General features: G+C 34.2%; 1 protein-coding gene and 1 long non-coding RNA gene across 25 annotated transcripts in view; one reads left to right on the top strand and one right to left on the bottom strand.

The window, feature by feature from the left end:
* Positions 1-4,375: 4,375 nt before the first annotated feature.
* LOC100535819 (uncharacterized) lies at positions 4,376-8,160 on the top strand. The gene is made up of 2 exons (XR_011016264.1): positions 4,376-4,489; positions 5,865-8,160. It is a non-coding gene; the product is annotated as an uncharacterized lncRNA (long non-coding RNA).
* A 2,204-nt stretch (positions 8,161-10,364) lies between these two features.
* Positions 10,365-13,507, bottom strand: part of nav2a (neuron navigator 2a) — a 386,862-nt gene continuing 383,719 nt past the window's right edge. For all 24 annotated transcript variants that reach the window (XM_068222552.2, XM_073908175.1, XM_073908169.1 and 21 more), the window contains 2 exons: positions 13,057-13,257; positions 10,365-11,782 (listed from right to left, as the gene is read on the bottom strand). In XM_068222552.2, the coding sequence (XP_068078653.2) occupies positions 11,657-11,782; positions 13,057-13,257 (327 nt within the window). In that variant the 3' untranslated portion in view covers positions 10,365-11,656. The remainder of the gene's footprint in view (positions 11,783-13,056; positions 13,258-13,507) is intronic.

Raw genomic sequence — 13,507 nt, 5'->3', positions numbered from 1 at the left:
TGAGAAATTACCAGTGAAGCTCTCTGCTTTTCATGCTCAAGCCTTGTTGGCGTGGAAACTGATCAACAAGCACAATTTTTCACCACAACGTTATTTTATTTGGAACAATAGATGTATTTTGTATAAATGCAAGAGTATCTTTTTGGAGAGGTGGTTTGAAAAGGGTATTGTGTTAGTTTGTCAATTGTTTAACACTCAAGGGTATCTTATGACATATGACGAGTTTCTTGTACATTTTAACTTTCCTGTAACTCCCAAGGAATTTTCTCTTGTTTTCTCTCCAATTAATTCTAATATTGTTTCCTTGTTTAGAGGTGTAACTTGGATTTATAAGCCCATAATCAATCTAGTTGATACAGTGTGTGGTAAAATTTGTTTCTCACAGGCTAAAAATAACAAATCTATTCGCTCTCTATTTGTAAATCAAGTTGTATCTAAACCTTGCTTTATACCTATTGGAATAATTTTGTAAGAATTCCTAAATGGGAAAGTATTTGGTCATTGCCTCACAAATTTTTGGTTACAAATAAGATCAAAGAAATATCTTTTAAACTAATTCATAAATTCTATCCGGTTAAACATTTCCTAAGTAAATTTAAAAAGGATATTGATATAAATTGCTGTTTTTGTCCTTTGCATTTGGAAACTGTACCCCACCTTTTTTGGCACTGTGGTTATGTTAAAAAGCTCTGGTATGATGCTTCTGTTTTTATAAAGAAAAGGGTACTCTTTAAATGACGTTCCTAACATCATACTGTAACTATGGTAACAAGACACCGCAAACGGCACATAATTGAGCATAGTTAAAAGCAAAGATGTACTAAGCCATATTAAGGCAATAAAAGTGGGTTTAATTGGTATTAAAACACGTTATTTATATTTTTACATAGCCTATTCCTCGGCCCTGGAGTGCCACGGTCCTGTAAATTTTAGCTTTAACTTTCCCAACGCAGATATATGAATAAGACCTGAAGGCGTTTAATTGTAACTGGAGCAAGGTTTCAGGACAGTGGCCACTGGCCATCCACGTTTGGCACCCCTGGCACAGAAATCATAGCCCAGTATTGAGCTTTTTTAAGATTATTTTTAAAGATTTTTTTAAGATAACAAATACACAAAATGCTTTTTCAAACCACATGTGGTTCCTCTGATATGATGGATAGCACAGAGGCTGTTCAACTGGCACAACATAAAGCTGCAGGGCCGGAGACCCAACCTGCACGCTCAGAACTGCACTTCCAGACCTGTCGTTTTCTCAGACAGTGTCACCTGCTGTTTGAAATATCGACTAACCCGAATTCAGCTGTGTATAAATTGTAACAACTATTTTTCTACTATTTTACGCTTTGATTGAACACAGTATTATGTAAAATATTTACCATACTAGATTTTGATTTAATGCATTAATTCTGTTGTATTTTATTAATTGTATTTGTAAATATATGTTGTTCAGTTCAATATTTTCAGCCATTTATTGTTTTTTTTAATAAATTAAGTTTATTGATTTTTCACTGTTTCCTATTGAATTGAGGAAATTATTATTGTCTTCATATAAACTACATTTCTTCACATACAATAAATGATAGTACTCTGAGTAATTTTCTCACAACAAACTTTATCTTTCTGTACTTTTTCATGAAGTCCTACAAGTCATACACAGGTCCTACACATGAACACGGGGAGAACATGCCAACACACCGAAATGCCAACTGACCCAGCCAAGGCTCGAATCAGCATCCTTCTTGCTGTGAGGCGCCATCGCTACCCACTGTGCCACTGTGCCACCATTCATTCATTCATTCATTCATTCATTCATTTTCTTTTTGGCTTAGTCCCTTTATTATGCAGGGATCACCAGAGCGGAATGAACCGCCAACTTATTCAGCACATGTTTTTACGCAGTGGATGCCCTTCCAGCTGCAACCCAACACCAGGAAATACCCATACACACTCTGGCCAATTTTACATTTTTTAATTCACCTATAGCGCGATGCAGAGCAAGAAGGTCGCTGGTTCAAACCTCGGCTCAGTTGGCGTTTCTTTGTTTCATGCAAACTGCAAGTTCTCCCTGTGCATCCGCAAAAAACGTGCTGGATAAGTTGGCGGTTCATTCCATTGTGGCGACCCCGGATTAATACATGACTAAGCCGACAAGAAAATTAATGAATGAATGAATTCACTTATAGCGCATGTCTTTGGACTGTGGTATAAACTGGACCACCAGGGAGAAACCCTCGCCAACACAGGGAGAACATGCAAACCCCACTCAGAAATGCCAACTGACCAATCTTGAACCAGTGACCTTTTTGCTGTGAGGCGATCCTGCTACCCACTGCAACACCCTGACTCTGATATTTTTTACGTATTAATTATTATTATATGCATTTAAAATAAAAATAGCAATAGGTTTCATCACTAATATCTCTGTAACTCTGTGAAGGAGAAAACTGTCTTTAACTGAAAAGCCGCAGACATAATTTAACTGTTGACTTTTTGTTTATAGTAGATGAGAAAACTAGTTCTGTTTTGACAATTACAGATTTGAAAAACAAAAAAGGCGGGAAAAAATTTGACACAAAGAACCATATCAGGATAAAGGGTTCTTCAGGCTGATATGGTTCTAAATAAGACTAACTGTTTAAAAAGGAAATTTTAAGAATTTAGTTTAAACTGTGCTAAAGGACAAGGATTATTTGTGTGGTTCAAGTTGTTGGAGGCGAAATTTATGCAGTGAAATGGAGATTGAAATACAGCAGAAAGAACATTACTGAAAATACAGGTATTAAAATGTCATACGTTTTTAGTTAGTACACTAATTCATATTTATGTATTCACATACATAAAGTCTGCACGCAGACCTTGCTTACTTTAAACTCAAATATTTCTTGATAAATAGCTTTTTGGCAGCCTGCATTTCAACAGTTTTTTTACTTAGAAGAACTGGTTCACTGGAACGAGGAAACAGTCCTCCAAATAAGTTTGAGTTATTTATTTATTTTTTTTATAACTACTGCAATATGTTTAGTCCATATGATTTATGTGAGTTGAGATGAATAGAAAAGATAATTTGATTCAACTAAAAAATGTAAGGCAGCAAGACTTTTTTTTTACAGTGTGTGTTTCCACTGGACCACTGGTTCAGATGAAGTTGTTGCAGGTGAAATCTATGCCGTGAAATGAGATTGAAATACAGAAGAAGAACAATACTAAAAAAATATATATAGGTAATAAATACATGTAATACATTTTAGTTAGTATCAGTTTTACACTGATTATTCACATTTACAATAAAGTCTGCACAGTTTCTTGAGTTTTAGACTAAAGTCTGACTCTTTAGTTTCACATCAAATATTTCTTGATAAATAGCTTTTTGGCAGCCTGCATTTCAACTGTTCTTTGACTTAAAAGAACTGGTTCACTGGAACGAGGAAACAGTCCTTCAAATAAGTTTGAGTTCTTTTTATTTATTTTTTTTATAACTACTGCAATATGTTTAGTCCATATGATTTATGTGAGTTGAGATGAATAGAAAAGATAATTTGATTCAACTAAAAAATGTAAGGCAGCAAGACTTTTTTTTTACAGTGTGTGTTTCCACTGGACCACCGGTTCAGATGAAGTTGTTGCAGGTGAAATCTATGCCGTGAAATGAGATTGAAATACAGAAGAAGAACATGACTAAAAAAAATATAGGTAATAAATACATGTAATACATTTTAGTTAGTATCAGTTTTACACTGATTATTCACATTTACAATAAAGTCTGCACAATTTCTTGAGTTTTAGACTAAAGTCTGACTCTTTAGTTTCAATATTTCTTGATAAATAGCTTTTTGGCAGCCTGCATTTCAACTGTTCTTTGACTTAGAAGAACTGGTTCACTGGAATGAGGAAACAGTCCTCTTAACACAACAGGTTTTACCTGCTGGACATTCCTCATTATATAAATAGATTTCTAAAGTTGATAACACAACTTTAGACTTCTGCTTACCAGCAGACACTGTCCTTATTAAAATTAATATGGTCCATTACAGAATAAAATTGAGCCAATTAATATAAAAATGATAGTCACGTAGTACGAAATAGTGCAATTGTATTTTTAATACATCTTTATTTTTTTAAAAACAAATTTATTCCCAAAATAAATCAATGACTGACTGATGGCATTAATGCACATTTATTGTATAAAATGCATTTAAAACATTCAAACCCCAATATTGACCACTTAAATAATAAACATTTTTGGAGATGTAAATGTCTGCAAAGCAAGTCTGTTTCGGTGGAATGAAAAAAAAGAAACCTCCCACAGATCCACAATGGTCCCCACCCACTCTCCTAGACAGGTTAAAAAGGGAGCAAGGTGATCATTTTTCTTGGAGCGGTTCACTAGAACAGATACTTTTAAGTTTGGTTCCCAGTGAAATTTTACACATAATGAAATCGTGAAAAAAAACAAGCAAATCCTTCAAAATTTTCAAAAGACCTTTTGGTAAGTAATATGCTACTGTATTACCTTGTTTAAATTGTATAAAATGACGTCTCTTTCATTTTTGTTTATTTTGGCAAGAAACCACACAGTGTGTAATTATACTTAAGTCCAAGGCACTTGAAAAGTAGGTGAAAAGGTTAAAAAGCCTTTTTTACTATGGCTATTGTAAACATAACACTATTATACGCTGCAACTACACATTTCGGCAAAACTTGCCACCAAACCTGATGGGCTTTTGAGATCATGAAATTTACACCTACTTTTTGTTTTTTTTTTAGTTTTTTTGAAGAATTATTTAGAAACAGGAGTGAGAGTTACATAATGCCGCTGTAGGGAAATGTGGATCTTACCAGTTACCCATGGTATATATTTTTTGTGCACAAGGTAAACACAGCAGAAGGGAATATTACATAATATTTCAATAGGGTGTAACAATCTAGTATTTTTTTCAGAGTATTTCAGAGTGTTTCTACAAAAGAAAAAAAGAAAAATAATAATCATAAATATACAACGTATTATATAATATGTCATTATAATATTACCATTACAACATATGATTTTATTATAATTAATTTATTTACTAACATTAAGCATGAACAATTTTTATTAATCACAGTTAAACATATACTAATTTAATATTAAAATTTAAATCTATGCTTGTTAAAGGTGCTATATGTAAGTTTTTGAGACTTCTATGGTAAAAATACCAAAATATGTTTGCAGATATTCAAGAAACATTCTAAGTGAACATTATTGTTTATCTGAAAAACAAGGCTGAAATCAGATATTCTGCTTTGAAAATATATTTTCTGTGCCAGAACGTCTGTCACAACGTTTGGTAATTTTAACATGCCCAATGCCAGTTTAGCCAATTATATTTCAGCACCCAAGTTTGCCTTGTTTTAAAATCGCATATTTCCTTCATTCAGTCAGAAAGGCTCTTAAAGCATGCGCCCATGACCAAAATGTGACCTCCAGTGGATAGTAGCACACTTCGAAATAAGATAGATTCAGTTCCATATGAGGTTATTAATTAGCAAATAGTATAAGTATTATGAGCATAACCATTAGGTGAGCAGGTTACATTGTAACCCTGTGTCCTAACAACACGCTACTTGACGAGATTTGCAGCCATTAGCAATTTGGCTGTTTGCACCACACAAAACATGACAGAAATTTAATTAAAGCCATTCAGTGGTCCAGAATAGTGCTCTTACTGCATTCCAACCATATGGTCAGGTTTGTAATCTAATTAATACATATTAACCATATTAAACTTTTACATTATTAAATGTACATGCTGAATCACTGATATGTGTTGGTTTTGAGTCTCAGTTCTAAAGTTCAATTTCAAATGGTTTGTTTTATTTTCCAGATCTGAGGTGAACTATCTGCTGCTGCTTTCAGTATATGACAATAAAAATCTTCTAAAATGGCATTCAAACTAACATTGTTAGCATTTAACACTGAATAAAGCACATGAGGTGTCCCTGAGGGGATCATTTATGAAGAGATACCTTTTCTAAACGAAAACAAGGAAAAAGAAATGGCTGATCCCATATTGAAAAAAACGTACACTTGGTATTTGAACAAACCAGGCAACGCTGTTAATGATTGCCCTGAACTTAAAGATTACTCTGAAGATCAGACATTCTCGGATTATTTGAGTCCTTCAACAGTGCCTCTTCAAACCGATGGATTTAGTTACGAGTGGTCAAGAGAAGAACATGAGAGCACACACAAAGACTTCACATTACTATTCAGAGCAAGACCGACCTGTGAACGAGTTCCTGAAGTCATAACAGAGGAAAACAGGATAAGATTAGACTACTGGCAGTATATTAAAGAGTTTGTCTTTTTTGGTGGGTCACATAAAGAAGGAGCAGTAGTTGCTCCTGACCCAGCTTGGATCGATGAGGCACATAATAATGGAGTAGGGATATTCGGCACAGTTTTTTTGTCACCTCTACACTTTGGGGGAGATCGGAACAACATTGCAGAACTGGCAAAATCAGAGATCCTACAGAAACTGGTGGACATTGCCCACCGATTAAACTTTGAAGGGTGGTTTCTGAATGTCGAAAGCTTTGAGGACTATACAGAGCCCTTTTTACAAGACCTGAAATTGTCACTTGAAAACATGGATCCCAAGGGTAAACAAATGATTTGGTATTTACCCAGATGTGCTAAAAACTTTGACCCAAAAAGAGAAGGAGTAACAATGACATGTGATGATAAAATCAGTAATATAGCAAAAGCCTTTAAGGAGGAAAGTGAGAGAAAGTTGTATTTGGATTTTAAGGTGTTGACTGATTTATTAAAGACTTCTGAGAAATACATAATGTTTGCAGATGAACCCTATTGGAATATTAGACTAAAAGACAAAGAATATTTAGTTGAGCTTGACAGATTTCTAGATGCGCAGAATTGCCTTCAGCAGCTTTTTCTAGGTCAATATGGCCTGCAAAGTAAACCAGCGGTTTGGTATGGAATTGCTAAATATGCAATGGAAAGAAAACGGATAAGCAAAGACTAAAGAGATGTTTAGGAGATTGGTTTACCCCAACAGGTTCAAACCAAGCATAACTGAGGCTTTAGGGCTACACGTTATTACGAAGAAAAAAAAAAGACATTGCGATATTTAGTATGACTGCGATATAGATTACAATATGAAAATCATTTCACAAGATGACTTCTATTTAGAAATAATTCCTGATTTTATATTGATTGGGAGGGTTTATAAAATATAATAAACAAAATACAAGGATAGACTAATAGTGTTATGAAAGTGTTTTAATAGGAGTGATAGTGTTTTATGGTTTTCTGTGCAATTTATTAAAATGTTTCAATAATCAAATGTAAAAGAACACTACATTTGTCATTGTATAAATGATTCAGTAGCCAACAATTTATATTTTAAAAGTTCAACTTTGTTATGACCTCACAAAAAGTTGCATCTTCTGAACGGTTTAATTATAATTCCAACTTGACATTGCAGATACTGCAATGTAACTTTTGTGGATTGTCATATTGTGTAATCAACGTTGAAACAATATATTGTGCAGCCCTATGAGGCTCAATCTTGTCTTTCTCAAACATTATGTGATACAGCACATTAACCAGCTTCCATAAATTAATTTTAATGGTGTAGGGTTTTATTAGTACTCACAACCTAAAATCAGATGTTTGTTTTTTCTAAGTAGTAATAATTTGCGATACAAATCGAATGCAATTTCATTGGTGAAAAATCTTTTCCTGTTGTTTACTATTATACTATTACTACTTACTACTGAAAAATCTTGCAAGTATATTGCATGTACTCCATTAACCTTACTATATATGGTTATATTGAAAATATGAAATTCAATATTCTCTGTAAACTGTGTCAGACAATATTAAACAAGATGTGTAAATTGCAAAATGTGTAAATGATTATGCTCAATGGTAATTTTTTTTTGCATGTGCTTCAGACCAAAACATTTATCCTGTCATATACATTTTAGAAACATTTTCAGTGCATGTATAAATAAGACTATGGGTTGTATGTTGTGTATTATTGTTTTTTCTTGTAAACGTATTTCTTGTATAATTGTGTTTATATCACCAATGTGATTGCTTGGAGTCACAAAAAACAAGCTCATAAACAATTAATAAATAATTACTGAGTTTATTGAATTACAAATAATTTAAAACCGGTAGCGTGATCAGTAAATCTCCATGGGTCGTTTGCGTTTTTACAGATCCTCCGTCGGAAAACGTAGACGACTGTTAAGATGGAAAAAGACACTTTACACAAAATATTCCATATTCTTAAAGAGCTGTTATAAACGGCTAAAAAAATGATTACTCATCAAAATGCAGCCTGCAGGGTAGTCAAATATTTACACCCATATATTACAGCAAAATTACACACATTCAGTGACATGAGCTCCGTTCGGTTACTGTATAGCCCTCCAACAATCACACACAACATTTGTGCTTAAAACGACTTCATCAGCATCATCATAATCCAGCAAAGTAAATTAATAATAGGCACGTATCCTAAGATTATTCACAAATCCTTATTTACACAGTGTACACACAACGTATTGGCAGTGCTGACAGCATTACAGAGCTACGATATTTGGCTTCCGTTTTGAAATCCACGATGATGTTGCATAGGATTGATGACGAACACTGTGAAATGGAAGCAAGTTTTAACTTAAAAACCCCGTAGTGCCATACATACAGCATTAGACAAGGTAAAAGAAGGTGAAAACACTGAATAGCCCCATATATTATGCTTTCCCATGCAAGGAAACTCACTTTATCAGTTCAAGCCATGTTCCTTAATAGAGAATCAAAGATAATTTTATATATATATATATATATTTATATACAACTCATCCTTGCATTATAAAGCAGCAAATACACTATAATATTAATCAAAAGTTTGTTACACTTTCACATTGAATGCAAGATTTGTACTGTACACGAAAAAAGGCCAAAATGGTCAATGAGGTATACTCAAAACACCAAATGATGAACTTCTGCTGTGCTTTTGCCGTGTTGAAAAACGTCTTTCAGCACCAAGCGAGTCTTACATCGCTCAAGAAGCATTGTGCCAGTCTGTATGTCAGGTGGCTTGACATTAACAGCAACCTAACAGCCAAATGCTAGTGGATTATAGCAATGATGTAGCTTTGGATTTTATTTCACAGGGGAATCAGAGATTTAGTGACCCACATTCTTGAATGAATCAGCATTCTGAACGAATCTGCTGAATGAATAGCTCATTCATTAGGACACATGCTAGAATGTTACTTTAATATAACAATGTATCATAAATTTTTCTAAAATGTTTTAAGTTAGATTTTAAGTTAGCTCTTCATTTATTGATGCAAATTATTACAATTTTGTTTTGTAAAAATTATTCAAATAAAAAATTGGACAAAAGTCCTTTACAACCTATGTGATGTTTTATTCGTTATTTAAATGCTTCCCAAGTGATCTTTAACAGAGCAAGGAAATATTAAACAGTATTTCCTGTATACATTTCTTCTGGAGTAAGTCATATTTCTTTAAGCTTGCCTGAAATACATAAAAAAGGCTAACATCAATATTATTAGCGCATTTAAATAATTTAGCTTTATGATTAACTACAGAACAAACCACAATTTTCCAATGATTCGCCTAATTGTCCTAACAGGCCTAGTTATCCCATTAAATTAAGTTAAACCTTTGAATTACACTTTAAGCTTAAGGGTGCTTTCACACCAAGACTTTTGTTTTGCAACCTGTCTCGTTTGCCCAGTTAGCGCAGTTCTCATATGTGAATCCAGCAGTCACACTCGGATCTGCGCCAAATCAATCGGTCTGAGATTGCCTGAATGAAGTGGTCTCGGCTCGATTGAAACGAACTCTGGAGCGGATTGACTGTAGTGAGAAAGTGATACGAACCGAGCCCGGCTATATCACAGTGTTTTATAGATATGTAATAGGCATACGGTATATCAAGAGAGAATTATGAGTAGGGATGCACAGAGACTCCCAGATGCTCGCAAACTAGTGATAATCTCCCGGAATTCGCGCGTCTACCTCCCGGTCCTTAAATACGGCGCACACCCTTCTCACACCTACCCACCGAATCCCTCCTCGCTCTTCAGAAACGTCGCGTGCACCCTGTCAAACACCACCAAACCACCGCCCCCCCTGACAGCTAAGCAGGACTCTGAAACTCAGACCAATGTGAGGAGAGTTTACTCACACGTGACTTGTTTTAGTTATTTTGGTCCGTTTAGAAACTTTGCCGTGTGAAAGCGAACCGCACCAACAACAAAGTGCAACATTGTAACAATTTTAATCCCTGTTTAAGAACAAATGAATCGATTCACAGGTGAGAAAGCACCCTAATACTAGTATCTTGAAAAATATGTATCAAAATATTCTGTACTGTCAGCAGAAATCAGTTATTAGAACTACTATGTTTAGAAATCACTTGGGAAAAATGTGAAATGAATAGTTTCGTCCTCAACTGTACATTGAATAAGATTTGCCCCTTTTTATAGGCCTAAAATCCCTAATGAATCAGTTCAAGTACTAAGTGACTATGGAAAAAAAGCCCCACTGAAAACAGTGGCTAGTTTCCAAAAGAAAAGTTAATGTCAAGCCCAATATGTAATATATGAAAATGATGTTAGAAATGTCACCTAAAAATGAAAATAAGGAAGTTTCTGCTCTGCTCAGTTTCTCCTCTTTTCTATTATTGTACCTCTGATATGATATGATGACCATCAGGCCGTTTATTATAGGCAAACTCAAAGAGCAGAGTAAGAGCCCTGTAGTTCAAACTACGAAACATGACAAAATCAGCAAGTATAAAACGTAGTGCCGCTTTTCTTTACAAAATGGCGTAAGGCACCAGATTCCGTTCAGCACCAAAAACAGAGAGCGATCGAGTGTAAAAATACACAGATAGGCTTTGTGCTACAGCAGAACACTGGATCATGCGGACAGCAGGTGCTTTAAGAACAACATCAACAAAAGAACAAATAAAAGCACGTCTCAGATGGTAATCGAGGTATTTTTTTTCTTCCAATCCTCTCAATAAATGCGTCCAAAGTGTAGCACCATGCTAGTTCATCCATATGTTGAAAACATAAAATGACGATCAGCATCTGATCAAGCTGGTTTTGTAATGACGAGACTCTGATGGTTTCAGATTTAAGGTGTAATTCCTCCATTTCACCAGTAGATGGTAGTAAAACAAACGAGCTTTGCATTGTGTGCGAGATTTTCTCCAACAGTTATGCTACGGTCATATTTTAGCAAACTCTTATAGATAAAATCCCAGTATTTGTGTAGAAATCCAAGCAATTTGGAATTCTGTTAGAAGAGTTGTGCGTCATCCATCGCTACACTATTAACGATTTCCATCTGAATGGTTGCTTATGTGACCGAACGTTTATGTTTTGAGGTAAAAAGCACTTTCTTCTGATTTTGTTGTTGTGACTGTTCACAAAGACAATTTACACGAGGCAGCTTGAGTTTTGGCGCATATATATTTATATATATATATATTTATGAAGCGTCATTCTTTAAGTGGGTTACCAGCACCCGCTGTGTGTGTGGTCATGCCTCGGCTGGCATAGGAGTTAAGGAATTGGGTGTCATCTTGGATCAGGCTGGTCAGAGTGTGGACTCCAGTGAAGAGTCCAGGATGTCATCATGGTGACTGTTGCTGTTAGAGTCGCTGTCGTAGCTCTGAGGACTCGAGCAGCTGGCCGCTTCTTTCAGACGCAGGAGCATGTTCATCTGATCACACAAAACATGAAAATAACACACATTTAAAGGGAATGCTGAGATATTAGACATGGCTTGGTGCAATATACAAGTTACAAAGTTTTGTTTTTGGAAAATGTGCATATTTAATGTAACTGTAATATAAACTCTGCTTTTTTTATGATTATGAATCTCTCAAACTATCTGTTAGGTATAAGTACCTACAGTTGAAATGTAAATTATTAATATTAAAGCAAAAAAATCTGTTTTATTTAACTTAAAGTACTTAAAATATAATTACAGACATAAAAAAAATTAATAAAAACACATTAAAAGAAAAAAAAATCACTAAAACCACAAACAAACCAAAATAAAAACCAAACATACCAAAATAAAAGCTAATGCAAAATGTTTTATATTATATTAAATTACAGTGCTCGGCATATATGACTACACCCCATTTTGAAAATGAATATTTTTATCCATTTCTCAGTGAATATGGGTAATATATACCAGTGCGTTTGAACAAAACAGATTTATTAAACAGATATATGAATTAAAATGACATTTTAGTCACAGAAAATCTTTAGAAATTGAAAGATATTACATTTAAATTCATGCAAAATATAGCAAACAAAATACAAACTACAACATTTCAAAAAACTGTATATACTATTAGTTTCTTTTGATTTTTGAATTTGTTTTTTGATATTTATCCCTATATTTTATCCCTATATTTATCCCTAATTTTTGAACCATTATTGTAAGTTATTTTGTTAGATTAGCTCCAGATTGGCTTTAGAGTAGTGACTAAACTAATGTATATGCATGCAAAAACAATAGCATTGTAAAACATCCTATAGAAAATATACATTTAAATGAGAGATTTGTGGGGGGTGTACTCATATATGCTGAGCACTGTAATTGATTTTGGTAACACTTTACAATAAGGTTCATTAGTTAATGCATTTACTAACATGAACTAATCATGAACAATACATGTACAGCATTTATTAATCATAAATGAACATTTACTAATGCATTAATAACATCCAAGTCCATGGTTGTTAACATTAGTTAATGCACCATGAGTTAAAATGAACTAACAAGGAACTACTGTATTTTCATTAACTAACGTTAACTAACATAAACAAATACAGTAGTAGATGTATTGTTCATTGTTTGTTCATGTCAGTAAATGCATTAATTAACATTAACTAATGAACCTTATTGTAAAGTGTGACCTTGATTTTAAATTATTTTCTCCATATGAGTACACTACACTGTCATTAATCTGTGTAACTCACCAGTGGATCAGCATCACTGTCGCTCTGAGTGCTCTGTTTGCTGACACCCTCTCTGGAGGCGGAATATCCATCAAAACCCACATCCTCTGGGCGGAGCTGCAGCAGAGCTGGCCAATCAGGATGCTGATGAGAAGCTGCCCATGGAAACGTTTCCAGAACCCACAGTGCAGGATCCTCCCAAGCTGCTCTGCGACCATACAACTAAACAAACACAGAAACAACAAAAGATTCAGTAGGAAGAATGAACTATAGTTTCCACCATTCTTCAAATAATTTTGTTTTATTTAATTTAACAGAAACAATGCTCATTAAAACTGTAAATAAGCCAGAGTTCGCTACAAGGAATCATTTTCATCTGTTTCCTCTTGACAGATAAAAAGGTCTAACATTCAAACACATTATTACACATACAATATCAGTAAAGTTACAGGTGTAAATGTTGACACAATTT

The sequence above is a fragment of the Danio rerio genome, chromosome 7, assembly GCF_049306965.1.
Source record: "Danio rerio strain Tuebingen ecotype United States chromosome 7, GRCz12tu, whole genome shotgun sequence".
NCBI classification, from domain to species: domain Eukaryota; kingdom Metazoa; phylum Chordata; class Actinopteri; order Cypriniformes; family Danionidae; genus Danio; species Danio rerio.
The sequence above is the reverse complement of the archived record's forward strand: the minus strand, read 5'-3'. Positions and strand labels throughout refer to the sequence as shown.